This window comes from Haliotis rufescens, unplaced genomic scaffold (genome assembly GCF_023055435.1).
Source record: "Haliotis rufescens isolate VD_foot unplaced genomic scaffold, xgHalRufe1.0.p SCAF_12, whole genome shotgun sequence".
Lineage (NCBI taxonomy): Eukaryota > Metazoa > Mollusca > Gastropoda > Lepetellida > Haliotidae > Haliotis > Haliotis rufescens.
This window is the reverse complement of record NW_025963802.1, coordinates 29,782,513-29,809,229: the sequence shown is the minus strand read 5'-3', so window position 1 is coordinate 29,809,229 and position 26,717 is coordinate 29,782,513. Positions and strand designations below refer to the sequence as shown.

Genomic DNA, 26,717 nt, shown 5'->3' with positions numbered 1-26,717 from the left:
GTATTGAAATACTATTAATCATTCTGTACTATTGAAATGGAAAGGATCGAGTAAGCTCCTCGGGTTTTTTCCCAATCCTATTGATTATCAATAGAATATTTTTGAATCAGTAGTATGGTGCTGTCCTGAACGTTCTAATTATCCGGAGAACGAGTCTTCTCTTCTGAGGCGTTGCAATTAGCTATGGAGAGTTGCGTCCCCTAGACGCACTAGAAGCCTGTGATCGTGGATTCGAATCCTAGATTCTGCCTGATTATGTTTCTATGTTTGTCAGCACCGGTGCATATGGGTACGGTGACCTAGTTTATTGCGTACCATCGCACCCGACGGCATGGGACGTTGCTCATAATATCAATCACTAGTTTATCTAGCCCAGCTTCGATTATTTACTGGCTGCCACGATACAGCTGGAATATTGTTGAGTGCAGCGTTAGACAACAAACCAACAACAAAGTTTAGATGCAATGGTACACACTATGTTCGAGAGTTCTTTGAAAATATCACGATTTTATTTCTACTGCTCTCACTGCCCCATGCACGGAGCGAGTGATGGTACATGCTACGATTGAGAATCAGTCATTTTATGTGTTGATGTGACGTCATACTGAGGGCGCACAAATCAATGACGTTATACCCATTGTCGCTAAGAAACCTACACGAAACAATGCCATGACGTCACAGAAGCTACCTCGCAACGGCTTCAATGGAGGAGAAGGAACTGATCTAAATGAAAGCCCCGTCCTCCGGTTATAAATGAGAGGGGGACAAGCGAGCGGTGATCCGGTGGCGGAAACACAGATTTGGTAGGTTGTTCGGAATACAGTGAGTGTATAGCGTTAGCTGGACCATGTATTGGGTTCATGAGTATTTTGTATCATAGACATCTAATACAGAACTTTTCTTGGTGTTTGGGAATGGCCCAACCCCAAAGGACTGTACAGTGAGATAACTCTCCCGGAGATCTCAACTGCCGTCCAAAAGGGAGTTACAATTAAAAATTCACACGGGATTAAAAAAAATTCAAACTCTGCTCATTGCTGTGTAGTGTAAAATTGCAACATCACGTGCACATCACCTGTGAGATACTCATTGATATGAAGCATGTAATATCGCCTAAGATACCCGTATCAAATACATCTCCATCGAACAGCCATTTCTTGTTTGTCTCATTTTTAGGCACCATCAAACATGGGTGTATGCCACTTTCTTTTGCCCGGCAGTATATATACCAGCATATATTCCCACCCCATGCGACTGGGATTCTATTGGCAACAATCCCTAAATTCTTGAAGAAAATAATTATGCTTCAGACTGTTGAAAAAAAGAAAGAAATTGACTGCCACAAGAAATACATTGTTGCATTTTGTTTTTTTGTTTTTGTGTGTCAAATCCAGGCGCATTGTTTTAAATAATAAATATCTGGATTTGTAGCTGCAGCGGAACAATATCTAACCTCGATACAAATCCCTTTCCGGAGACCCATAAAGTCCAGTGATAGTTTGGATTTTGTAAAACCCGATGCCAAATTATTTTTTCCAGCACTGTCTAGAGCAAAGTTTGGAGAAAGTTCACATTATCAGTTATCATATACATGGTTCATTTAAATTATTCATAAGTCCGAAGACAGTCTTCAGTCTTCTGGGGAGAACAGATTGTCCAGTCGTCTGAAGCCCCGCAATTCGCTGTGCAGTTACGTCCCTTGGGGTGCCAGGATCTTGATAATGATCCTTGGTTTGTGAGACGGCACCATGTCATCGTAGGTTTTACCAAAGTGGTAATCGCCCAAGATCTGCATCACTTTGGGATCTCTTCAGACATGAATCTGTCCTACCGTGACATTAATGAAACCTACTTCACTCACTCACTCAGAGTACAGAGTATATTCCTCCTCCTTACACTAACCACTGTGATCACGTGCTACATGTCTGCTTCTTTATGTACGTGACTGTCACTAACAACATGAGACTGATCCCTGTTTATCCATCTCCATGCAGTTTCCACAACCGGATCGTCAACCCAGTTCCATGGCGTCTGTCCAAGGCGTCCAAGAATGCCCATCCGGCAGATTTCCTCTCCGAATATCAGGAGGTAAAGTATAGTGTCATAACAAATTTGTGTTAATTGCTGCGTATACAGTAAACTACGGTTATAACGAACTCAAAGGGACCACTAATTTTAGTTCGTTGTAGCCGTAGTTCGTTATATTCATATATACAGCATAACTACAGCAAATAATCGGGACAAAAAATTAAGTTCGTTATAAGCGTGTTCGTTATAAACGTAGTTTACTGTAGTTATCATCTGTGCATAACCTGAAACATGTTTTATGTTAGAATAGTATACACTGGTTCAGATAGTAAACTGTAATAGTTCACACACACCGACTCAGGTCCGGGAGATGTTGAAGGGATGTATTCAATACGCCGATACTACACCTTTTCGCTGTACGATACAAGATACGATACACGAACAGCTATGTCATACGATACACAACAGCTATGTTCAGTGCTTAATACCCCACCGCCATGATGATGATTAATATGAATGTCGTTTAACGCCACATGAAGATGACGTAAACATGAAAGTGAGTGAATGGATGTTGTTTAACGCCACATAAAAGTGAGTGAATGGATGTTGTTTAACGCCACATAAAAGTGAGTGAATGGATGTTGTTTAACGCCACATAAAAGTGAGTGAATGGATGTTGTTTAACGCCACATAAAAGTGAGTAAATGGATGTTGTTTAACGCCACATAAAAGTGAGTAAATGGATGAAGTCCTACGTATATAGTTTTGTATCGATTCAAGGCCTGACGATAAGATTATCGTATATCGCAGTATTACACATTACACATATCACGGAGTCGCTGACAGTTTTGTTGTTGCTTCAGTTGTGCTAATGAGTATATATTGGTTCAGGTCATAAACCAGGGGAATGAAGGGCACTCATTCATATATTTCCTTAGCTCACTCGCTCGGTTTCAAATCAGATCAGCTTCCTATTGAAGAATTACGTTATATGATCGGACGGTGCGTTAGATCTGACACAAGGGGCGAGTACGGTGTGTTAGATCTGACACAAGGGGCGAGTACGATGTGTTAGATCTGACACAAGGGGTGAGGACGGTGTGTTAGATCTGACACAAGGGGTGAGGACGGTGTGTTAGATCTGACACAAGGGGCGGGTACGGTGTGTTAGATCTGACACAAGGGGTGAGTACGGTGTGTTAGATCTGACACAAGGGGTGAGGACGGTGTGTTAGATCTGACACAAGGGGTGAGTACGGTGTATTAGATCTGACACAAGGGGTGAGTACGGTGTATTAGATATGACACAAGGGGTGAGTACGGTGTATTAGATCTGACACAAGGGGTGAGTACGGTGTATTAGATATGACACAAGGGGTGAGTACGGTGTATTAGATCTGACACAAGGGGTGAGGACGGTGTGTTAGATCTGACACAAGGGGCGGGTACGGTGTGTTAGATCTGACACAAGGGGTGAGTACGGTGTGTTAGATCTGACACAAGGGGTGAGGACGGTGTGTTAGATCTGACACAAGGGGTGAGTACGGTGTATTAGATCTAACACAAGGGGTGAGTACGGTGTGTTAGATCTGACACAAGGGGAGAGGACGGTGTGTTAGATCTGACACAAGGGGTGAGTACGGTGTGTTAGATCTGACACAAGGGGTGAGGACGGTGTGTTAGATCTGACACAAGGGGTGAGTACGGTGTATTAGATATGATACAAGGGGTGAGTACGGTGTGTCAGATCTGACACAAGGGGTGAGTACGGTCTGTTAGATCTGATACAAGGGGTGAGTACGGTGTGTTAGATCTGATACAAGGGGTTAGGACCGTGTGTTAGATCTGATACAAGGGGTGAGTACGGTGTATTAGATCTGACACAAGGGGTGAGGACGGTGTGTTAGATCTGACACAAGGGGTGAGTACGGTGTGTCAGATCTGACACAAGGGGTGAGGACGGTGTGTTAGATCTGACACAAGGGGTGAGTACGGTGTGTTAGATCTGACACAAGGGGTGAGGACGGTGTGTTAGATCTGATACAAGGGGTGAGGACGGTGTGTTAGATCTGACACAAGGGGTGAGGACGGTGTGTCAGATCTGACACAAGGCATGAGTACGGTGTGTTAGATCTGACACAAGGCATGAGTACGGTGTGTTAGATCTGACACAAGGGGTGAGTACGGTGTGTTAGATCTGACACAAGGGGTGAGTACGGTGTGTTAGATCTGACACAAGGGGTGAGGACGGTGTGTTAGATCTGATACAAGGGGTGAGGACGGTGTGTTAGATCTGACACAAGGGGTGAGTACGGTGTGTCAGATCTGACACAAGGCATGAGTACGGTGTGTTAGATCTGACACAAGGCATGAGTACGGTGTGTTAGATCTGACACAAGGGGTGAGGACGGTGTGTTAGATCTGATACAAGGGGTGAGGACGGTGTGTTAGATCTGATACAAGGGGTTAGGACCGTGTGTTAGATCTGACACAAGGGGTGAGGACGGTGTATTAGATCTGACACAAGGGGTGAGTACGGTGTATTAGATATGATACAAGGGGTGAGTACGGTGTGTCAGATCTGACACAAGGGGTGAGTACGGTCTGTTAGATCTGATACAAGGGGTGAGTACGGTGTGTTAGATCTGATACAAGGGGTTAGGACCGTGTGTTAGATCTGATACAAGGGGTGAGTACGGTGTATTAGATCTGACACAAGGGGTGAGGACGGTGTGTTAGATCTGACACAAGGGGCGAGTACGGTGTGTTAGATCTGACACAAGGGCTAAGGACGGTGTGTTAGATCTGACACAAGGGGTGAGGACGGTGTGTTAGATCTGATACAAGGGGTGAGGACGGTGTGTTAGATCTGACACAAGGGGTGAGGACGGTGTGTTAGATCTGATACAAGGGGTGAGGACGGTGTGTTAGATCTGACACAAGGGGAGAGGACGGTGTGTTAGATCTGACACAAGGGGTGAGGACGGTGTGTTAGATCTGACACAAGGGGTGAGGACGGTGTATTAGATCTGACACAAGGGGCGAGTACGATGTGTTAGATCTGACACAAGGCATGAGTACGGTGTGTTAGATCTGACACAAGGGGTGAGGACGGTGTGTTAGATCTGACACAAGGGGCGAGGACCGTGTGTTAGATCTGACACAAGGGGTGAGTACGGTGTGTTAGATCTGACACAAGGGGTGAGTACGGTGTTAGATCTGACACAAGGGGTGAGGACGGTGTATTAGATCTGACACAAGGGGTGATGACGGTGTGTTAGATCTGACACAAGGGGCGAGTACGATGTGTTAGATCTGACACAAGGCGTGAGTACGATGTGTCAGATCTGACACAGGGGGTGAGACGACAGTGTTGTCTGTGACACGAGCTATGTTGTCTGTGCCAGGCCTACAAGTGGTGGAAGTTCCAGCCCCCCAGGGACCCCTTGAAGCCTGTGACTGCCAACCACGAGACCAACGCCGTCACGGACATGCAGTCTCTCTACAGGAAGGACTTCGTCACTCACTCAGTGAGAGAAAGCAAAGTAGGAACAAGGTTTATCATCCACTAAACATGTGTTTGCCATCCACAAACTGCCTCTATTGTATAGGTTTTAGATATTTTCCGTGAGTAGGTACACAGAGGTGTAGATATGGTTTTCAAGCTGCAAGATCAGAACTGCCTTTGTTTTTATCGACCAATGAGTTTTCGTAAACATATTGCGATAATTATTGTGTATAAACACTTTTTAACAGAGCTTCACAACTGCTAACTTTGCTTCATAACGCATAACATATAGACCCAATCGTATATCAACACCACCACCACCATCGCCATGGCCTTGTGTGCACACTTATGGGCTTCGTTTCCCAGAGTGCCATCCTCCAGTCTCCAGTGTATATCTCAATTCCAAAGTGACTCGCCATTCTTTAGAGAATGTAGATCTAATTCAGAGGGTAATCTATCTCGCCGAGACCATAGCGAGTAAAGGTGACTATGCTTGTCGTAAGTGGTGACTAACGGGATCGGGTGGTCAGGCTCGCTGACTTGGTTGATGCATGTCATCGATCCAAATTGCGTGGATCGATGCTCATGATATCAATCACTGGATTGTCTGGTTCAGACTCGATTATATACAGACCGCGTCAGATAGCTGGAATATTGCTGAGTGCGGCGTTAACCAACAAACCAACAAACCAACAAACCATAGCGTCTGTAAAATGAAACCTTATTCGGGTCAACTATACTTCCTTGTTGTATTTGTTGTATCACGTCAATGTGTAGATCCAGGTTTTGTTTGACATCAGTCTTTTGAATCTATCTGTAAGTATATATATAGGGATTGTCCTTTTACTTACCTTAGGCGTTTTTATGCCTGTCCGACGTCTTAATTTACAGAAATGAGGTGAAGTGAAGTGAATTGACACGGGGTTAAACGTCGCCTTCAAGATGTTAACACTTATAAAGCGACGTACTCGTGTGTACAAGTCCGGCGATACCATGCTGCAGTTTAAGATGGATACCCCACTCAGACTCACTCCAAGCCGGGGATCCGGGGTAGAAAAAGGTCTTCAGCAACCCATGCTTGCCATGAAAGGCGACTATACTTGTCGTAAGAGGCGACTAACGGGATCGGGTGGTCAGGCTCGCTGACTTGGTTGATGCATGTCATCGATCCCAATTGCGTGGATCGATGCTCATGTTGTCAATCACTGGATTGTCTGGTCCAGATCACTTGCAGACCGCCGTCATATAGCTGGAATATTGCTGAGTGCGGCGTTAGACAACAGACAAACACAACAAACACTCCAAGCCGACCTGTCATTGTAGCCCTTAAATGCCGAGCGCCAGGCTGGGTGACAAGTACCGTGTTTTAAAGTTTTTTGGTATGACGCGTCCGTGAGATGGAACGCCCGCCCTCCCGTTCGCATACACGGATGATACCTGACAACACCGAAACCGGCTAGGTACACGAAGCCATCGATAAACTGTATCGACATTCAAATCCAAATGATAAATGAACATCAGATTATTAAACATTTTCTCCTTATTTTCTGACACTAACAATGATGGTGTGAAGACAAACCTACATCTCATTTGTAAATCTATTTTACTTCCTTTTTTTATATTATTCATTTCCATTAAGGCTGCACAAACCTCCTTCGCTTATCCAGCGTACCTGAAATGGATCTATGCATTAGATATCAGAGAATTAGTCCAAGGTATCTATGACAGAATGGCGATATAATATATAGTGAGTACTCTGGACACTCGAGGATGGTGAAAGAGGCATGGGTTATATTCATGTCCCTGACTCCAACACAAACATGTTGCATATGTCTTGAATACAACCAGAAAGCCTACTTTTCATTCTCAAAGATAATTTCTATAAAATGTAGTATTTGAAGGAAAAAATATAATTTTTATTACAAGTGTCAGATGTCAATGTACATAACGGTATAAAAAGACGAATACCATTTGGCTAGCTCCAAGTGTCATGTATGACCATATCGACTGGAGTCATATTGCAGTAATACGCTCAACACCTGGCGTCTTCATATAAATTATTACCCACCTCCAAGCTGAAGATAAAGTCAATAATATGCATTTCACATGCCCAGGTTTAAAACCTGCCCTCGTTATCTAACTTCGTTATCTGACTTCACAGCTACCTGTAAACCAACCTCACTATAGTGCGCTAACAAAGGTTAACAAAAGCCAACACTCCCAGGTGTCGAGCCCTGGTCCAGACACTTCCTTGTTTTAGGGAAGTAAGTAAAGTTTACAAATATGGGAAACGAGAGTTTAAAAAAAATGCTTTTCCACCCTGTGAGGCAAAATAGTTTCTCCTCTGCCGCAGAACGGGATATCCCCAGAATTTGCACAGCTTGGTGTTCAATGACCGAAGTATCGATTGTGTCGCTTTAGGCGCCAGGTGGGCGTATGTTAACAAAGACGAAACGGGATCTGTATTTCTCCACATTATTACTAATACGGGAAAAGATTTCAGTGTGAATTGCTCGGTTTCCGTGACACAGGTAAGAGAATTTAGACAATACACTATTTGGCGAGTTTGTTGTAAGAGCTCGAACTATCAGGCGCCCATTCAGGTGCGAGTGTATGTTTTCAGCAAAATCCTGTATATACTTTGCATTGAATAATCTCCATGTGGTTTTTTTACATAGGAAAGGATGCAGACTCCTAGTTTATGAATCTGGATCAACGTGTTTATCAATAAAATATGCTTGGTGCTGGCGCCAATACCAAACATAGAAGTTTCTTTCATCAGATTCAGTCTTAACAAATGCCTGACAGTAAAGTTGGTCTGAAATGCAACTGACGTATCTGTGAGATTAGCCATGCATAGAAGTGCAAGGATTAACAGATATCATTGTGCTTAAATTAGCCACATTCGCACGTTTATAATGTTATTTTAAGGTAACCTACCAGAAAGAGTAATATGTGAATATACATTACATAACTGATTGGGAATAGGTTTACGCTCTACTTTCGCCAGTATATATTACATATTTACTTTTAAACAAGCAAACAAACAAACCTGAGAAAAGTAGATTGGAGAGCAAAGTAAATTACGATCGTAATAACCTTCTCGAGCCTCTTGCTCTTAATCAGTCTGCGGGTACATCATCTAGATATGTCAATGGTCCCCCTTGACCGTGCCAGGAGCCGCAGGTTCGTCCCCTCTCCTATCCTTACCTGCTAGCTCCCAACCTGTTGTGTATAATGCGTTTTCCGCCCACGTGAAGCCGACACGCCGTGATATAACCCAAATATAACCCGAAAGCAGCATTAAACCAAACTAACATAGTGCCTGTGACCCGTGGAGATCCGGGGTAGAATAGGTCTTCAGCAACCAATGCGTGCCGTAAGAGGCGACTAACGGGATCGGGTGGTCAGGCTCGCTGCGTTGGTTGATGCATGTCATCGTATCCCATTGCGTGGATCGAAGCTCATGATGTTAATCACTGGATTGTCTGGTCCAGACTCGATTATTTACAGACCGCCGTCATAGAGCTGGAATATTGCAGAGTGCGGCGTTAAACAAATAAGCAAACAAACAAACAAACATAGTGTCTGTTCAGTTCAACTTAACAATGAACCCGTGAAGATCCGGGGTAGAATAGGTCTTCAGCAACCCATGCTTGCCGTAAAAGGAGACTATGCTTGTCGTAAGAGGCGACTAGCGGGATCAGGTGGTCAGGCTCCAATTGCATGGATCGATGCTTATGATGATAATCACTGGACTGTCTGGTCCAGACTCGATTATTCACAGACCGCCGTCATATAGCTGGAATAGTGCGGCGTTAACAAACAAACTAATCAGTAATTTGCCGTGTTTTTCAGCGCGCACTCATCAAGCAGAAAGACGAGTATATAGTCCCGCAGCCCAAGGCCCGCCTCAGGACCACCTACAAGTCGGATTACACGGAACAGGTAACACAGGCTGCTGTCCCCGTGAAGACTCCGGGTTAGAATTGGTCTTCAGAAACCCGTGCTTGCCGAAAGAGGCGACTAACCGGATCGGCTGGTAAGGCTCGCTGACTTGGTTGATGCATGTCATCGTATCCCATTTGCGTGGATCGATGCTCATGATGTCAATCACTGGATTGCCTGGTCCAGACTCGATTATTTACAGATCCCTGTCTCACAGCTTGACTGTTTTCAAGTGTGAAACAGCCACAGGCTGCGGCAACACAGATTGTACGTGCGCTTCATATACTAACACAGTGTCGTGTCTCAATGATGTCATGATGTAAGAATCGGGCGTTCTTTAACGTCGTTTGTTGTATATAAGATTTGTTACCGTCTTACATACGAAGCCATGCTGTGTTCGTTTAATAGGCACAGCAAGGAAGAGAAGCAGTTTGTACATTATAACAGGAGGATGACTAGGATAGTGATGCTAGCACAGATCTAGAATGCTTCAACAAACATGATTAGAGAATATTATTTTCAATAATTATTTTTTTTGTCATTTCCCACAGACCCGTCAGAGCTGTCTATACCCAATAATGCATCTATTGCATCTGTCCTAACCGCGAAGATCCGGGTTATGATAAGTCTTCAGCAACCCATGCTTGCCGTAATAGGCGACTTTACTTGTCGTAAGAGGCGACTAACGGGGTCGGGTGGTCAGGCTCGCTGACTTGGTTGATGCATGTCATCGTATCCCAATTGCGTGGATCGATGCTCATGATGTCAATCACTGGATTGCCTGGTCCAGATTCGAATATTTACAGATCCCCGTCTCACAGCTGGAATGTTGCTGAGTGGGTTAAACAACAAACAAACAATCTATCCACTAGACAACGGTCTCTCTCAGAAGCAACGAGGGACATTTTATTATGCTTCATGTAGTGTGACAAGATTATCAAGAGTGAGCGAGTTTGGTTTTACGCCGCTTTAGCAACATTCCAGCTTCATCACGGCGGGGGACAGAAACTGGCTTCAAACATTGTATCCATGTAGGGAGTCGAACCCGGGTCATCGGCGTGACGAGGGAACGCTTCAACCACAAGGCTACCCCTCCGCCCTTTAGATTATTAAGATAATGTGCAGGTATATAGTATGAGGGGTTACCTCCCGTGAACAAAACCATTTTCTTTGTGACAAAGAAATATTATTTGACAAACTACAATGGATAGCTTATGATAGCTTGCCCGTGCGATGAAACTAAACCCGCTAATCAACGCCATTCCAAGAAATAAAGTTTGAATTCTTTGTTAAGGTGTCAGAAAGACACACTATGGATTTATTACATCATATACTAAAACTCACATCATACCAACATGGTGTTTTCACAGAAACTCGCACCAACCAATTCGTTCAAGCCGACACGGGTGTACCAGTCGCCGACGGTCAAGTTCAGTTGTCGGTCTGTTTACCAGGGTGCGTTCGAGGCGTACGAGGCGGAACTAGCCCGATCATGCAGGCCTTCACTCATCATGCCGGTAGAGGGCATTGAGGTCTCCAAGGCGACAGATGGCAAGAATGTCTCTACCTGCCAGGTAGGAAAAAAGCATTAACCTCAAATGAACACGGAATCAACAAGTCTATGGCTGTGAAGAGTTGCGCCCCTTAACCGTGCTAGGATAGGCAATCTACAAAATAAGTTATGGAATAACATTATTGTGTCAGGAGCGACAATCATGGGGCTGGCTGGAGCACATACAACATGGTTTCACCTCACCTTTCACTTACTTACTTCCGTCAGTATATTCGTTATTATTACGTTTATATTCTCGTGATTGTTGGCAGTACTTTCATCTATCAACAATACGTTCCATGCTTGCCGAAAGAGCAGCCCATGCTTTTCATAATGCTTGCCATAAGAGGCGACTAACGGGATCGGGTCGTCTCGGGCTCACTGGCTTGGTTGATGCATGTCATCGTATCCCAATTGCGTAGATCGATGCTCATGGTGTCAATCACTGGATTGTCTGGTCAGGATTCGATTATTTACAGACCGTCGTCATATAGCTGGAATATTGCTGAGTACGGCGTTAAACAACAAACAAACAAAATGAATAAGATTGGCTGATCGTTGTATGGCCTGCTTGTGCCAAGTCTTGTGTGAAATCAGCTGGAATATTGCTGAGTGCGGCGTTAAACACCAATCAAAGTTCGTCGAAAAAGGCAAATGAATACTTCCAGTGATCATGCTTGGTTGACTGCGTGCATTGTACCCCGACAGTGATCAATCACTGGTTTGCCAGGTCCAGGTTCGATCATGTACAGGAAGCCGTGACGAAGCTAGAATAGTTCTTACTGCGACGTAAACCGACACTAAACCCATGTCTCTCTGCAGGACAGCTTCCCAGCACACCAGAACGTGGAGCGGCCATCAGTCATCATCCAGGAGGACAATGAGATCCAGCCCCATGGGCCGTTCGACAGCACCACCACCTACAAATCAAACTTCCCCAAGAAACCAACGCCTGCGCCAAGAAAAGCTATAGGTACCATTATTACCTTCTCGAGGCAAGGGAGTTAACTGACTATAAAAGTCCAGTTTCAACCCTGCCGAACTTGGCTGGAACCTCTGGACTCGATCGTAGCGCCACCAGTGGATATTACGAGTTATGTCCCATCTATGCCCCTCCTATTGACCAATCACATTCCACTTCTCATATCACCCGCCTTTGCTTCAAAGAAAATGGCGACGCCCATTCAAGACGATCAGATCGATTATCAAGATCTATATTGTAATAAAACGGGTCTTTCCTCGCGAAGTGCATCAGTTCACGTCGGCACCTTGACTGATAAATATGAAAATATTTGGAAACTATCTGTCGACGCCAAGTAGACGGTACGCATTCTTTGCAAATCCTGCAGTCGACCGAAATCTGTACGTTGAATTCCATGTTGTTAACGAACCGGATGTCGATTTCGTTACGCGATTTTGATTGGACTATGCATAGACTCGTTTGTCCAGCCAAAATATAACTCCATAATTCCAACCTAATTCGGCAAGGATGAAAACTGGTCTATGACAGTCAGTCTCGGGAAGATGAGGACATAGGCGTCGAGGTTGATTCTGTGACAGGACTGTAAATCCACTGGCATCAGCAGATCTGATTGAAACAATTGTGGAAGTGCATGTCATTTGTACTGTCAAACACCCGCCCAAGTATATACTCCTCAAAAGAAATCAATTTAGGAACACCTTGTTTTCACATGACTATAGTTAATGTGTCATGACGGATTTATAGTCATATGAAAATATTGGGTGTTCTTTAGTGAGTGAGTTGGGTTTAACGCCGCTTTTAACAGTATTCCAGTTATATCACGGCGTGTCAGCTTAATGTGGGAGGAAAGCCCGAAGTGATGCAGGTCCCAGACGTTTACCACTTCGGTGAATCCCACGAGCACGGGTATGGTGCTGACAAACCTAGAAACATAATCGGGGCGAACCGGGATTCGAACCCACAATCAAGGGACGCAACTCGGCACAGCGAATAGCGGCGCCTTAGACGCCTGGGCCACTAGGAGTGAAATACCATCTCACCAAATTTTGCAACCATGTCATCCTTCAGTAGAATCGCCAATAGTACCGTCATTCGATCTCAGCATAAGTGTGACTACCAATCGTTACATTAAACTCAATCATATGTCTTTTCTTTACGCGAAGTTCGTACTCTTGACTAAGCCATTACGTGGTGACGTCACAAACGTAGAACCGAACTGAATAAGTAGAAGTCATAACTTCTCCATTATAATCGAATATATTTTTAAAAGGCACACAATTCCACTGTTGTAATTGGAACTTCAGATTCCTGGGGTGAATTTGGCTACTTGTTTAGGCGAGCCATGCACATGGAGGTGCCCGTTTTACATAGGTCTGTCTTTAAGTGCCATACAATAACATGCAGATTTACGACAGTCGAAAAGCTGTATGTTTCCACTGTTAAACGCTGTCAACGGATTTCATATTGTATAGAGAGTCTCACCCAAGTGTCTTTTGATATCAATTACATCAATACAAGTCGACAAAAGTTTTAACCGATATAACCGATAGTAACCAAAGACGTCACAATCTTCTGCAAGTGATATCTCCTGTGGAAGCCGTGCAGTTTTTCGGAGGATAAAATACAATGACACTACTTCCCGCTTTTAGAGTTTGTAAGTCAAGTCAAACTCCACGCGTCGCAATAAAGTCTTTGAACTCCTTGTCAAAGATCGATACAGGATCGAAACAATGCATTTCGCAAGACTTTCGTTCCGGACAAAATTGTATCATTGTTTTTTGTCCACAAAAGAAGGTTATCCTGCATCGTTTTACATGTTTTACTTGGTCCCCCATCTTCCCGAGGCAAGGGAGGTAACTGACTATAAAAGTCCACTTTCCACGTGGAAATATGACTTTCACTATAAAAGACCAGTTTCGGCATGGAAACTTGACTTTTGCAGTTAACTTACTCCCTTGCCTCGGGAAGGTGTTGGTCCCCCGGTATAGCTAAAATATGTGTATGTTACATAATTTGCCAGCTTATTGTGTGAGGAATTCCCAAACTAATTGAGGTCTCAGTGAGTGAGTGAGTTGGGTTCAGCGCCGCTTTTAACATTATTCCTGTTATATCACGGCGTGTCAGCTTAATGTGGGAGGAAAGCCCGAAGTGATGGAGGTCTAAGACGTTTACCACTTCGGTGAAACCCACGAGCACGGGTATGGTGCTGACAAACCTAGAAACATAATCGAGTCGAACCGGGATTCGAACCCACAATCATAGGTTACTGGCGTGCCCAAGGGACGCAACTCTGCACAGCGAATCGCGGTGCCTTAGACGACTGGGCCACCCGTGCCCCCTCAGGTCTCAGACGTTTACCACTTCGGTAAAACCCACGAGGTATGGTGCCGACACCGGAATAGTGAAGGTCCGCTTTATGAACTCCAGGGACAGTGGGATAACCAGGAGATTCCTGAACGCTCGTTACACCGAAGGCAGGAAGACTCGTTCGAGTCCCAACATGGGTACAATGAGTGAAGCCCATTCATTGTGTCATCCGCCTTGATGGAGCGTCCTAAAACCTCACCCATTCAATACCGAGCCCCGTTCAATCCGACAGCTTCTTACAGCGCACGTGACCTTGACATTGGTAAACATTCGAACGGTCGTAAAACAAGCAAATCATTCGCCGAGTGTGGTACAGTCAGTGTTGGCAAAGTCGGATCTATATTTTCCATCACGTCGCTATTGTTTAAATACCACAGACCAGCTGCCCCCTAAAACTATTGACAATACAACCAGATTGCTACATGTACGTACGTTTCTGTCGTGACCGTGTGGTGTACATATAGTGAGGTGAGACATTAATATTTACTTTTTTTCAAAAGTCATGAAGCTTATACAATTTATCAGGAACATTTGCACCATATTTCAACCGTCGTCAAATCATCAGAGTTTATAGGACATTACGGGCGCTGGGTGTAGTTTACAATACAATACAATACACCTGTTATATGGCATGTGAACTGTTAGTATTACCGGTGTAATTAATACTTATTATATATCATACTCCGGCGCAGTGGTGACTAAGCATAACACAACCGCCACAGGCTAATTTGCATATCACGTGACCGGACTTTTCTCTTGTAAACAAACGCGAATATTCTGAAATTACAGACTGGCCTGATGCAAGCCTTTCGGGGGAGCTTTACATACTGTTTAGCATAATTAAATAGATCTGCTACTACAACTGCGACAGTGAGGTGCATGCATGATAATATCTTTAATGAATGAATGAATGAATGAATGAATGAATGAATGAAATTGTTTATTTAAGTGTCATATACGTCATAAAAAGTTTATATATTTATGCAGGGCCAATAAAGGCCGAGGAGACACAACTTCTAGTTTTTAGCATAATTATAAAATGTACAGTAAGTGTAAAAAAAAGCGTTTACGCCGGGCATACATTCAAAATCACATTCGGCGATAGCTGAGGCATTTTGCATTGATACAAGTTTTGCATTTTGTGAAAGCAGGATTATGAAATATATACTCAGCAATTCATTGATGCGAATATCATTATAGAATGGACATTGTAGTAGAAAATGTTTTCGTCTTCGACACAATTGGTACAGAATCTTTCTGTTGGAGGAGTAGGGGATTGCCGTATCTGCCTGTTTCTATTTCTAGTTTAAAAACCACAGCGAAGAGAGGTTACTACGCTTGTCAAATGGGAGTAAAACGTATTTAAAAAGCTTCTATGTCCCGAGCTTTGGCTGAGACTGAAACCAGTTGTTATAATCCGCTCCTTTCAAGTGCATAGTTTTTCTACATGAAATCCACCCAAGGGGCTTGTCAAGGGAGTCAAGAGTTCAGTTCAAAACTGTTAAAAAACTTTGCTTTCCCAGGATATACCTTTAGTTTCTGACCAGGAGTAGATTTTTTAAATAAGTCTGGAATCAGATGCCCTGTCATGTCTACAGCAAAGTCTTGCAGCCTCAATATAAACTTTGTATTTGGGGTGTCTAACCAACCCATATCACCTCGTACAGCGAGGTTAGGTGTATTTTTACAAACACCGAGAAAGGCTATACACGGCCTTAATTGTTTGTTATGGGTTTGAGAAAATTACATGGGGGGGGGGGATGAGTAATCGTTGGAAACATGTAACCAAACTATTAAAACAAACTTTACCTTTATCTTACATGTTTATAATGACATGCGAACATACGAAATACATAAATAATTATGAAAATACTTCAAAACATTCCTTACCGAAAGTTATTACACAAAACATGTTAATGTTATTCGACAAGAACTATAACAGGGAGCCACGTCCTGTCCTAGACTGGTTTCGTTGATCCATTTCCATCCGACCATCCGATTGAATTTCATTTAAATCAAAATGTTAGTGCTCGCTACCACTGTGTATTGAGATTGCTATTTCAAATAGAACAATGCTCTTACGTCATCGTCAATGGCGTCAGCTCCTGTCGGTTGTTGGTTGACTTCCGGTATCACGAACATGGCGGCTCCCGCGTCATAACTTGACGACAACTCCGTTCTAGGTGCAGAGTGCAGACGTGGTGGCCAGTCAGGTACATAGGTGATTGTCTTCCATCACACGATTGCTCGGACAGCTATCGAAACTTGTTCCACTTTGTAGCCTTGGTGCCGAATTTCCCTTTTTTTTGTAAAATCCATGTGTCACGGAATCATTGTTGATGTCCCTACAGCTGGCTTGTTGCTTTAGTTCCTAACTTCCCCTCCAGGCATTGCAATCTTACAGCTCATGGAAGACACATACATGTACGCTGGTCCCTGTTTTTCATTAATTATATATCCCCCCTACAAACACACTCCGATCATTTATATAACTCTTCATCATAAGAAGTATAGATACAATCCCCTTCGTCAGGGACAGACAGGGGCAGACTGTCTCAATGCTAATTCGTCAAGACAAACAGTCGATAAAATTATAAAAATATGCAATACTTGAACTGTTGCGGACTAAACGTCAGTAGACTTAGGCCAATAAATCAATGTACAGTGGGGAAAAGTAAATCTTTCTGACCAGTCTGATCAAATTTCTCTTTTCAAATCGGTTGCCTGATACTAAAATAGTTACGTGTTTGGGCCTAGGTGTAACTCGGATGGTATACAGTGTTAAATCTTCGGAAATATGGTGAGATTAGTGAAGTGGTTATCGCGCTTCTGGACCTTATTCGGTGCAATGAGATCATAAAACACTTTTAATTTTAATAAACATTTCTGAAACTGCGACGTCAGCACTAAGTGTTACAGAACAGAGCATCTGCTGACCAAGTTCTCACCTTTTTGTTCCAGTGAGACCAGATACTTACCCGAAAAGGCAGCCACCGTTTAAGGCCGTGTCAACATTCATGACAGACTACAAGCAACATAAGAACGCGAGACGGGAGCCGAGTTGTCGTCCCCCAGAGGCCACTGCCGTCGTCGCCGACGTTCCCTTCGCCAAAGAGACGACGGCGTCAAGAACATACAAGTCGTGGCCGGTTCAGCCCAGAGAGAATCCCTTGTGGGCCAGAAAGGCCGAGTACAAGTTACCCCAAGGCAGGCTGCCTCTGAGCACAACGTACATGGTCAGTGGGTCAAGGGAACTTTAGCCAGTTTAATTAAATCTCTCGTGACAGATAGAATACAGTTAAAAGAATAACTGTTAATAAAATAACATTAAAAAATCGCCCCCATTTCTAGCCATTTGTTTTTCTGCACATTGTCTGAAGAAAAACATGAACCACTGACACTTGAGTAACAACCTCTTGTGTATAAAGAGTTCGCACATCACACCAAAGACCCAGGGTCGATTCGCTCCATCATCCCAATGTATGCAGTCCAATTTTTACCCCAACCGTGAATTTGCTCCAAACAGTACATGATAAAGCTGAAAGGCCGAGTTCAATGTGTGCCCAGTTGTGTTTGTTAGTCTTCACTTTCTATTTTAATAAAAACTTAAGAAAAGTCCAACCTTTTTCGGCAATTTGCAGAATAAAGATGTTATTTATGTTTAGCCAGTTGATAAATCCAAACCACTAGTTCGGGACATTCAGCAGAATCCAACTGACCAAACCGTCAAGTATGGGCAGACCGAATTCATCACATACGCATTTTCGTTTCAGATGGATTACCAAAATCCAACACCTAAACAATCCCCTGCCATCCCTAAAGTTCCGAGTGAAGCAGGCCCAGACATGATCACGCACGTGAATGGTGACTCCAGTGGGGACGGCAACACTGTGTATAGGGGGAGCTATGGGGCGTGGAAGAACGCCCGTCCAGCCTCACCCTACACCCCTAAGAGGGAGTATGCAGCACCCAAAGAGCAAATGGCTTATTTATCAACACAGCAGAGTCACTATCGGGGTGAGGAGGCAGTATTTGGCCAAGTTAGACATAAACCCTAACCTGCTTATCCAGGTTGGCAAACTTTGTAAGGCGAGTAGAACAGAACCTCTCTTGCTGGGTCAGACCGTATGTAACCCCACATTCCACATGGTACAAGATTGTAGATACATAGTCTGCCAGGGATTCATATCATCGTTGGTAGCTAACAGAAACATGGACATAAGTCCAACTCTTTTCTACATTTACATAGAGATAAAATAGACAACTTGTTTTGTTGGTGCAAGAGATCTCTGGAAGTAAAAGGGGCAAGGGTGTCCCATTCCGCACTGCAGTTATATCCCTTAGTTGCCAAGATCCTCTCATGGAGTCCGAAATTGACAATGATCTGTGTGTTGTCAACCGAATAACGCGGCTCATTGCTTACTTATGAAGGAAGAAAAACATGTCAGTCTGGGACTCAAACCCATTCTGCAACGGATCATGACTAAACTGTATAGATACAAGCAGGCAGAGTAACAACCTTTTGGAAGAAGTGAGCCAGACAGATAATTTATTTATAGAAAACTGTGAGGCCACAGATCCATTGTATAAAGCATGCACGTGTGTGTGTGTGTGTGTGTGTGTCTTTGGCTGCTCCCGACTAATGCCGATTTAATAGTGCTAGTGCAGTTTAACACGAATACCACACTCAGACACAGTATACTGACTCCGAGCCGACCAGTCCTTGTTTTAACCCCTTAATGCCGAGCGCCAGAGAGGATAACAAGAAGTATTATTTTTTAACGTCTTTTGGTATGACGCGGCCGGGTGCAAACCCCAGACCTTCAACTCTCCGGGCGGACGGTTCTACCTCTTGACCACGGTCCGGTTGTAAAAAAATAAAAAAATTGACAGCATGATAAATATAAATCGACAAATTTCGCACATCATTGTTAACTGAAAGACAGTAGAGACAACCTTTTGGAAGAAATTTGCCAATACAGTAAACTACGGTTATAACAAACTGAAAGGGGCCACTAATTTTATCGTTATAAATCGTAATTCGTTATAAACATACATACAGCATATATACAGCAAATGGCTGAGACCAAAAATCCAGTTCGTTATATCCGCCAGTTCGTTATCAGCGTGTTCTAAACTTAGTTTTCTGTACCCTACATACATGTATACAGATAGCAGTGAATGCAGAACAGGAGAAAAGGAAGCGTTTTGTTTGATAAGATAATTTGTTGGGGTTCTTTCAAATTGACCATTTGCTTGTATTTAAGCCAAAGCCTTAACTTTGAATAAAGTACAACTAAGTCTGAATTACAAAGAGACGTAATTAAGCCAAGGTTAAATAGGTGCATTGCTTATTGTTCCATTGTATTTGACCCGTGAAGATTCCGGGGTAGAATAGGTCTTCAGCAAACCATGCTTGCCGTAAAAGGCGACTAACGGGATCGGGTGGTCAGGCTCGCTGACTTGGTTGATGCATGTCATTGATCCCAATTGCTGGTCCAGACTCGATTATTAACAGACCGCCGTCATATAGCTGGAATATTGCTGAGTGAGGCGTTAAACAACAAACCAACCAACAATCCATTTTATTCACCATGAGTATATTTATTATGTTGACAGGGGAGCAGACAAAGAGAGCAGAGCTGTGTCGACATATCTCGGAACACCGGCGGCTAAATCAGCAAAAAAACATGTACTTCCAAACAACGTATAAGGACACTTATACTGGTGGTGTTGCGCGGCCAAAAAGTAGTCCATCATCTTTGGGCAGTAGCCCGCCTGGTTTGAAGAATTGTCCCGCATTAACATGTGTCCCCTGTAATGCTGAAACCAAATTATCTCCAGCAGAGACAAGTACCAACAGCACAGTCAACGTGTCAAACGACTCTGGCATCGACGTTGGCTCAAGCGGCGAGGTAGCAAGTAATTAATCCTGGCGGAAGGATACAGTACACGTGATTTCAAAGTTCCCCAATAACAAATTGTGAACGTATATTTTTCGATGATCGATTCGACAATGCATGTTTTATTCAGCTGTCATTAATCCGAATAATGTGGTTTTGTATACGATGTTTAAATTTTGTGAAAGATTTTAAATAACAGTCATAATTTTACAATCACAGTGGTATGGAATGGGCATGTCTAAATTTGGTAAAACATTCAATGACCCCGTGTCGATTTCAACCAGTTGGTATTTTTTTATATTGAACTATTGTGTTCTTGTTTACTGAACAGCTATCAATGTGCTTGAAAAAACGTGAGTGTCGGTGGAGTATTCAGTGCCTTGCAATATAAATTATGAATTTATATGAAAATATCTTAACCTGTAAAATTAACATGCGAGCTTCTCATGATCATTTCTGAAACATTTCATTGAGCATTCTATTTTGATACAGTTTTTACAACAGAGAACATTGTCTTTACACGGACCGGTTGTAAATACAAGTCTACCATGATATATTACAAAACGCTTTTATTAACAGCTTTTAGTCATCAGTATATACTATAATGGTTTAGAAATGGGATAGATATACCGAATGTGCCATAAATCTGCTTCCAATATATTATGTGGCAATGGTTTCTAAAACGATCATTTGTTTGACACAGGAAATGCAATATACAGCTTGTCTGATTTATAAGGTGAAATGTTGAATCATTCGCCCAAATAAAGAATAAACATGGGTTTTTTTCACAAATGTTTTCTTTTGTTTGTTTTGTTTTTAATTACCACATTCCACATTCATGGTGGTTTTTGATAGTATGTATCATCCAAAAGTGGCTTCCACAGGATATATCGCTTGGGTGAGATGCTACAATGAAAGCTAATGTGACTTCATCGGTTACACAGTTACTAAACGTTTCACAATACTAGTATTTGTACACTCCTGTTGATGTAAGAGACAGTTGGGTGAGATTCTCTATATATTCACTACGTGAGTGAGTGTTGTTTCATGCAATGTTGGGGGCGGTCGGGTAGCCTAGTGGTTAAAGCGTTCGCTCGTCACGCCGAAGACCCGGGTTCGATTCCCGACATGGGTACAATGTGTGAAGCCCATTTCTTGTGTGCCCCGCCGTGATATTGCTGGAATATTGCTAAAAGCGGCGTAAAACCATACTCACTCACTCACTCACTCATGCAATGTTGAACATTATTACAGCAAATGACATGGCGGGAGACACCATAAATGTTTATCTTGGTTTCAAACCCGACTTTCACGTGACGAGCGAACGCATTACCTATAGAGGCTGACACGTCACACGTGACATACACTAAACATCTCTCACTGAGTGACGTTGCCAAAGTCATGGCCACGAGGTGATAAACCTGCACGACGCTGTAGACAATATTTAATATCGCCACAACTCGCTGCGTCCCTCTTATGCCAAGATCCGCGGGTTGTAGGGTCGAATCCACAAGTCATCTGATTTAAATCCTTGGGTTATCAGCACAAAACAAATGCCGAGGGTTCGATCCAAGCAAAGACGTATATACGTCCGTGATCCAAGTTATAAACGTCTCGTTTAATTTCAATGTAATCTTTTCTGGCCGCTTTGATAAAATATTGTCACAAGCACTCGCAAGCCACAGACTTAACGATTATGGTCAAAGGGAGATAAGCCATGATGTTTTGTCTTTACGTCGAGTTCAAATAATATGTAGCGAATGCCACGAGAGATTTGTCCATTTTTCTTTTCAGTGTAACAACTCTTTTATGACTTAAATGTGCGTAGAAATATAAGAGAAATACACCCTTTTGGCTATGAATTTACAGTGGCTGTATACGTTAGCCTGCTGAGTATGACCGAGTGCTTAAACGTGACGACACCAAACGGTTACCTGTGGATAAATCTAAATGTTCGGAGAATCTCGCTTATGGCCCGTTGCATGCTCTTATTTGCTTACTTGTGTATAATATACCTTCTACGTCGCCACCAAAACAAACGCCGTCCTTCCATCCTGAAAGTATCTTTGCAACTGATTTCACACAAGACTTGGCACAAGCAGGCCATACAACGATCAGCCAATCTTATTCATTTTGTTTGTTTGTTGTTTAACGCCGTACTCAGCAATATTCCAGCTATATGACGGCGGTCTGTAAATAATCGAGTCTGGACCAGACAATCCAGTGATTGGTAACATGAGCATCGATCCACGCAATTGGTATACGATGACATGCATCAACCAAGTCAGCGAGCCTGACCACCCGATCCCGTTCGTCACCTCTTACGACAAGCATAGTCACCCCTTACGGCAAGCATGGGTTGCTGAAGACCTATTCTACCCCGGATCTTCATCTTAACAATTACATACATACGTATTATTGCATATGCGTGCAGTATGCACATGTAGCAAAGGCAAGCATGTAAACGGGTGTTTACTCAACAGTTTCAGAAATGAATCGCGAGGTATATATTGGCCACAAATCCCTGTATCGGAGGACGGGTTGGATATTCTCTTTTTAACATAGTATCCTATTTTCAGAGAAATGCATGTACCTCCCTTGGTCAAGATAATGTTGTCCTTAAAGTCAGGCATACACTGTGAATACTTCTGAATTATAATGGATCTGAAAAGTTGACAACAGTACTTGTTTAGACATTGCTAATAAACAGTTACACTTCAGATACTAATGGTCCAAGTTCACGTTGTGCGTGAGATAGGGGGAAATCCATGCTTGACAAGCGATATTTTCGTGCTGAATGTGCCAGTCGAGTCTTTATTTTCATAGGGGACACAGTATTAAACATTCTATGCTTCAAGTCGATTTCTTACACATTTCTCTGTAACAATCTGTTTCTTGGTCACGGCAGCACTGATTAGTCAAGCTGAGATTGCCAAACTCAAGGAACAGCAAAGTTGAACCATAGGTACTGAAAACGTCACATTTTCAATCGACCCTCTTCCCTCGGGTTGGACATTTCCCAAGCATAATCGTGGAGGTGTTCACCCAACATGAGCACCTGTGACTCGGACTTTTAGCACGGGAATTACGTGCAACAAGTGTCAAGGGCAATCAGTACACAAACTGTCACACTTTCAAGTCGAGATCAGGCGACGGCCGCGTATAACTGAGGAAGACCAAGAAGAGTCACGTACAGCCGAGAGATAAACGATGGCAGGCACGTGCAAGTAATGTCATCGACAAGGCGTGACAGGGGCGTTATTTCACGTCCATAATTATATTGAACACGGAATTCGTAAGGTGCCAGTTCAGTTCCATAGCTTCCCAGCATGGTTGATATAACGGGTTATAGAGAAACTGCCCCCGACATATTTGAGAAAATGGCTCTAAATTTGAGTGAAAATGGCCCCATGTTTTGGAGAAAATGACGCCAACAATGGCCCCAAATAAAACTTAGCTGATAAAACTGTTACACGAGACCCGTGCCTCCCATTTGACATTATTAATTGTTATTTTGTTTGTTTTTCAATTAGTAGTAGTGAGCATTGTCACTTAAAAAACTCAATTAAACAGACCATACCTAGCCGCAGTATTTCTGGACTTCTCACAAAACTAACACAAAATGGAGTAGAAGGGAACATGGCAAACTTCATAGACAGCTTCCTGGCAAGACAGGTCGCTATCAGTTAAAGTAGGGAAAAATCAATCTGATCATATGTCACTAGACAACAGCACGCCACAAGGCAGCATGCTTTAACATCAGAAGTCACAAGAAAAGAAACCCAAACCTATTACGATCAGTAGCCATCACTAAAATTCAAACTACCCCGGACAGGTAGGCCCAGGCCCCATACACTGATGGATCCAAGAATCCTACCAACAACACTGCTGTTTATTGGTATTTCCAATAAACGTTGTCACTACAGATTTGTGTTAGTTTTGTTTCCCCAATATTCACGTAACTTTTCTCCAAACATTGTGGCACTTCTGGCTAAATTTGTGTCCATTTTCTCCACATTGTTTGAGGACATTTGATCCTGCACCCGATATAATCAGGGAGTCTAAATAATCTGTGTTTGGGGATATGTATACTCTCCAAACAATGTAGGGCATATTCGAAAATAACGGATGATTACAGAAATACAAAGAGGTATCGAGTGATAGTAACGGATGGATAAGAAAAAAGGAAGGACTTAGCTGTGGTAACCGTATCTTCCCGTTGGTCCCTATTAACGATTTTGATTTTGACTTGTTGCTACACAGATCTGCATTTTTTTCAGATGTGTCAGGTCGTTCTCTCTCGGGCTGTGATTTTCCAAAGCTGATCTTTAAATCTAACGACCGATCAGAACATTTATAGTTCATTATCACCAAGTTGTTTTTATGAGTAGATTGACTGTCTTGGACCACTAATTAAGTGATCGTGCAGTACATTTCACATTTTGAAGCAAACACACAGCACGAGAATGACATATATCTGTCTCTTTCAGTTGTTATAACATGACTGCTAATTAATTTCATCAACCTGAAGATACCTCTTGCAGGTACTCTTCATTCTGGCAATAAAATATATTTTGTGTACCAAAAGATGAACATGTAATGTCTCTCGATTCTCAGATCGCTGCTGTTTGAAAGAGGAAAGGTATGCAACTATCAAAGACATCACTGCTGACAGTAAATGTCTGTTAGAGCGTGTCTGATTTGGAGAATCTACCTGTGGTTATCACAGGCTTGGGCCAAGAGAACATTTGATTTGATATGTCATGAGAAGCAGGAATATGTGTCTGAGCAATGATCATGTTATTCACACTCATTCAATAGCCACTTTATAATGAACTACAAAAGGTACCCATTTTGAGCAAACAGGTTTAAGAAATATGGATGGATTTATTGATGAGAAATTATTGTATCATCATCACATTTAAGTATAAGGCTACCACAAAATGCCTGACCCCCTAGTAGCATGGAGGAGAGTATCACGTTCAGCATCAAAGTACTGAGTCAGTTAAGAAATGTACTTAATGTGCATAATGGTGGGAAGATCCCGTGTAATTATAACTTTTCAATATTTGCACGTGATTGTTGGTGATCCTCAAAGCTGATTGGTCACTGGGGTCACCATGATGTTTTAACTGTTTACAGTGAATTGAATGACAGTCTTAGACGACTGGTCGGCGGCCTATGATGTTGACCCACACGTCTCTCCATCATGCCCCAGATGTGTTCAGTGGAGGAAGGTCATGGCATTCAATGGATGTTGTGCTGCTGGAGGTGATCACTGATGATTCGTGCACAGTGCCATTGTACAAAACAACCTTAGCACTTCGACAGTCGTAAGTTTGTTAAGGAATGGGAGTTACGATCGCCTTAGCGCTTAGGTTGCTTTGTACAACGGCACCCTGAAACACAAGACATTCAACCATCACGTCTTGCAAACGGGACAACAAAGGGTGTCAGTAAGTTGCCCCGATAGTACTGTCCAGTGACCTTCCTTGCACAATATTGAGTAGGGTCCGCACACTCACAATGATGCCACCCAACACCATAACCGATCCACAGCGAAATCTGTCATGAGGTTTCAGGTTGGCATTGGGTATTGCAAGGTGGATCCGGACCCATCTGAAAACATGACACATGACCAGCGACAATTATCCCAGGTTCAACATTGTGAACACCATGACGTCTGTTGGCAATATGACAATTTGTGAAAGGTGCGGCATAACACATGGCCCTCGAGCATGGAGATGAACTGCATGTAGACCCTAACTTGTATTCCAGTTGACTCCAGGTGATTCGCTGTTTGAGCTCAATTTCAGATCAATCGATCCTGTACTCTTGTCATTGAGCTGGGATGCCTCTAGGTGGGTGATCGTCAACATTTTGGATTTATTGGTACTTTTTCCATAGTATGCTAATCACAGACCAAAACATTTAACGTACTGACCACTGCACGTGGACTTCTGGCAGTTTCCAGCATGCCAATTGCCTGCAGACACTCCAGCGTTGCAAATTCATATACATACAATGAATGAAATCAAGTAAAATCACAACTGTATGAAAAGCAGAATCAATAAGATCGACAGAAATAATGGTCCACTGAGATTAATCGACCTTCCTTGAAAGTATCAAAACCAGGAATCACATCCTATGCACGTGTTGGCACTATTATATACTGTGAGGCACGTGCAAACTATAGGATGTGTTTTGGTGTTAAGTTTTATAGACACAAACGTTCTTGCATGGGACCTTTGTTGTCATTGCCTACCTTTGTTTTAATACTTGATGTTAACATTTATTTTCCATGATGCCCTATGTTTTTTTAAAGAGTATACCGTACTCATTTCTAATCATCCAGACTTAAGGCAACCACATATTTCATGTTTAGAAGTAATTTAAAAAATGAAATAAAACACAACACTTCTTTTATGA

The 26,717-nt window shown here is 42.9% G+C and overlaps 1 protein-coding gene across 1 annotated transcript; it reads left to right on the top strand.

The window, feature by feature from the left end:
* Positions 1-650: 650 nt before the first annotated feature.
* LOC124116972 (stabilizer of axonemal microtubules 1-like) lies at positions 651-21,084 on the top strand. Its single transcript, XM_046478642.2, has 9 exons — positions 651-803; positions 1,995-2,088; positions 5,436-5,573; positions 9,395-9,484; positions 10,855-11,058; positions 11,859-12,009; positions 17,347-17,621; positions 18,159-18,402; positions 20,005-21,084. The coding sequence occupies exons 1-9, from the start codon at positions 754-756 to the stop codon at positions 20,313-20,315; spliced, it is 1,557 nt and encodes a 518-aa protein (XP_046334598.2). The 5' UTR covers positions 651-753; the 3' UTR covers positions 20,316-21,084.
* Positions 21,085-26,717: the final 5,633 nt, after the last annotated feature.

Excerpts from the sequence above, each read along its gene's own strand:
- LOC124116972 (XM_046478642.2), top strand. The coding sequence starts at position 754 with ATGAGAGGGGGACAAGCGAGCGGTGATCCGGTGGCGGAAACACAGATT. Across the intron at positions 11,059-11,858 it reads AGAATGTCTCTACCTGCCAG|GACAGCTTCCCAGCACACCA; the intron begins GTAGGAAAAAAG and ends GTCTCTCTGCAG. Across the intron at positions 18,403-20,004 it reads ACAGCAGAGTCACTATCGGG|GGGAGCAGACAAAGAGAGCA; the intron begins GTGAGGAGGCAG and ends TTATGTTGACAG.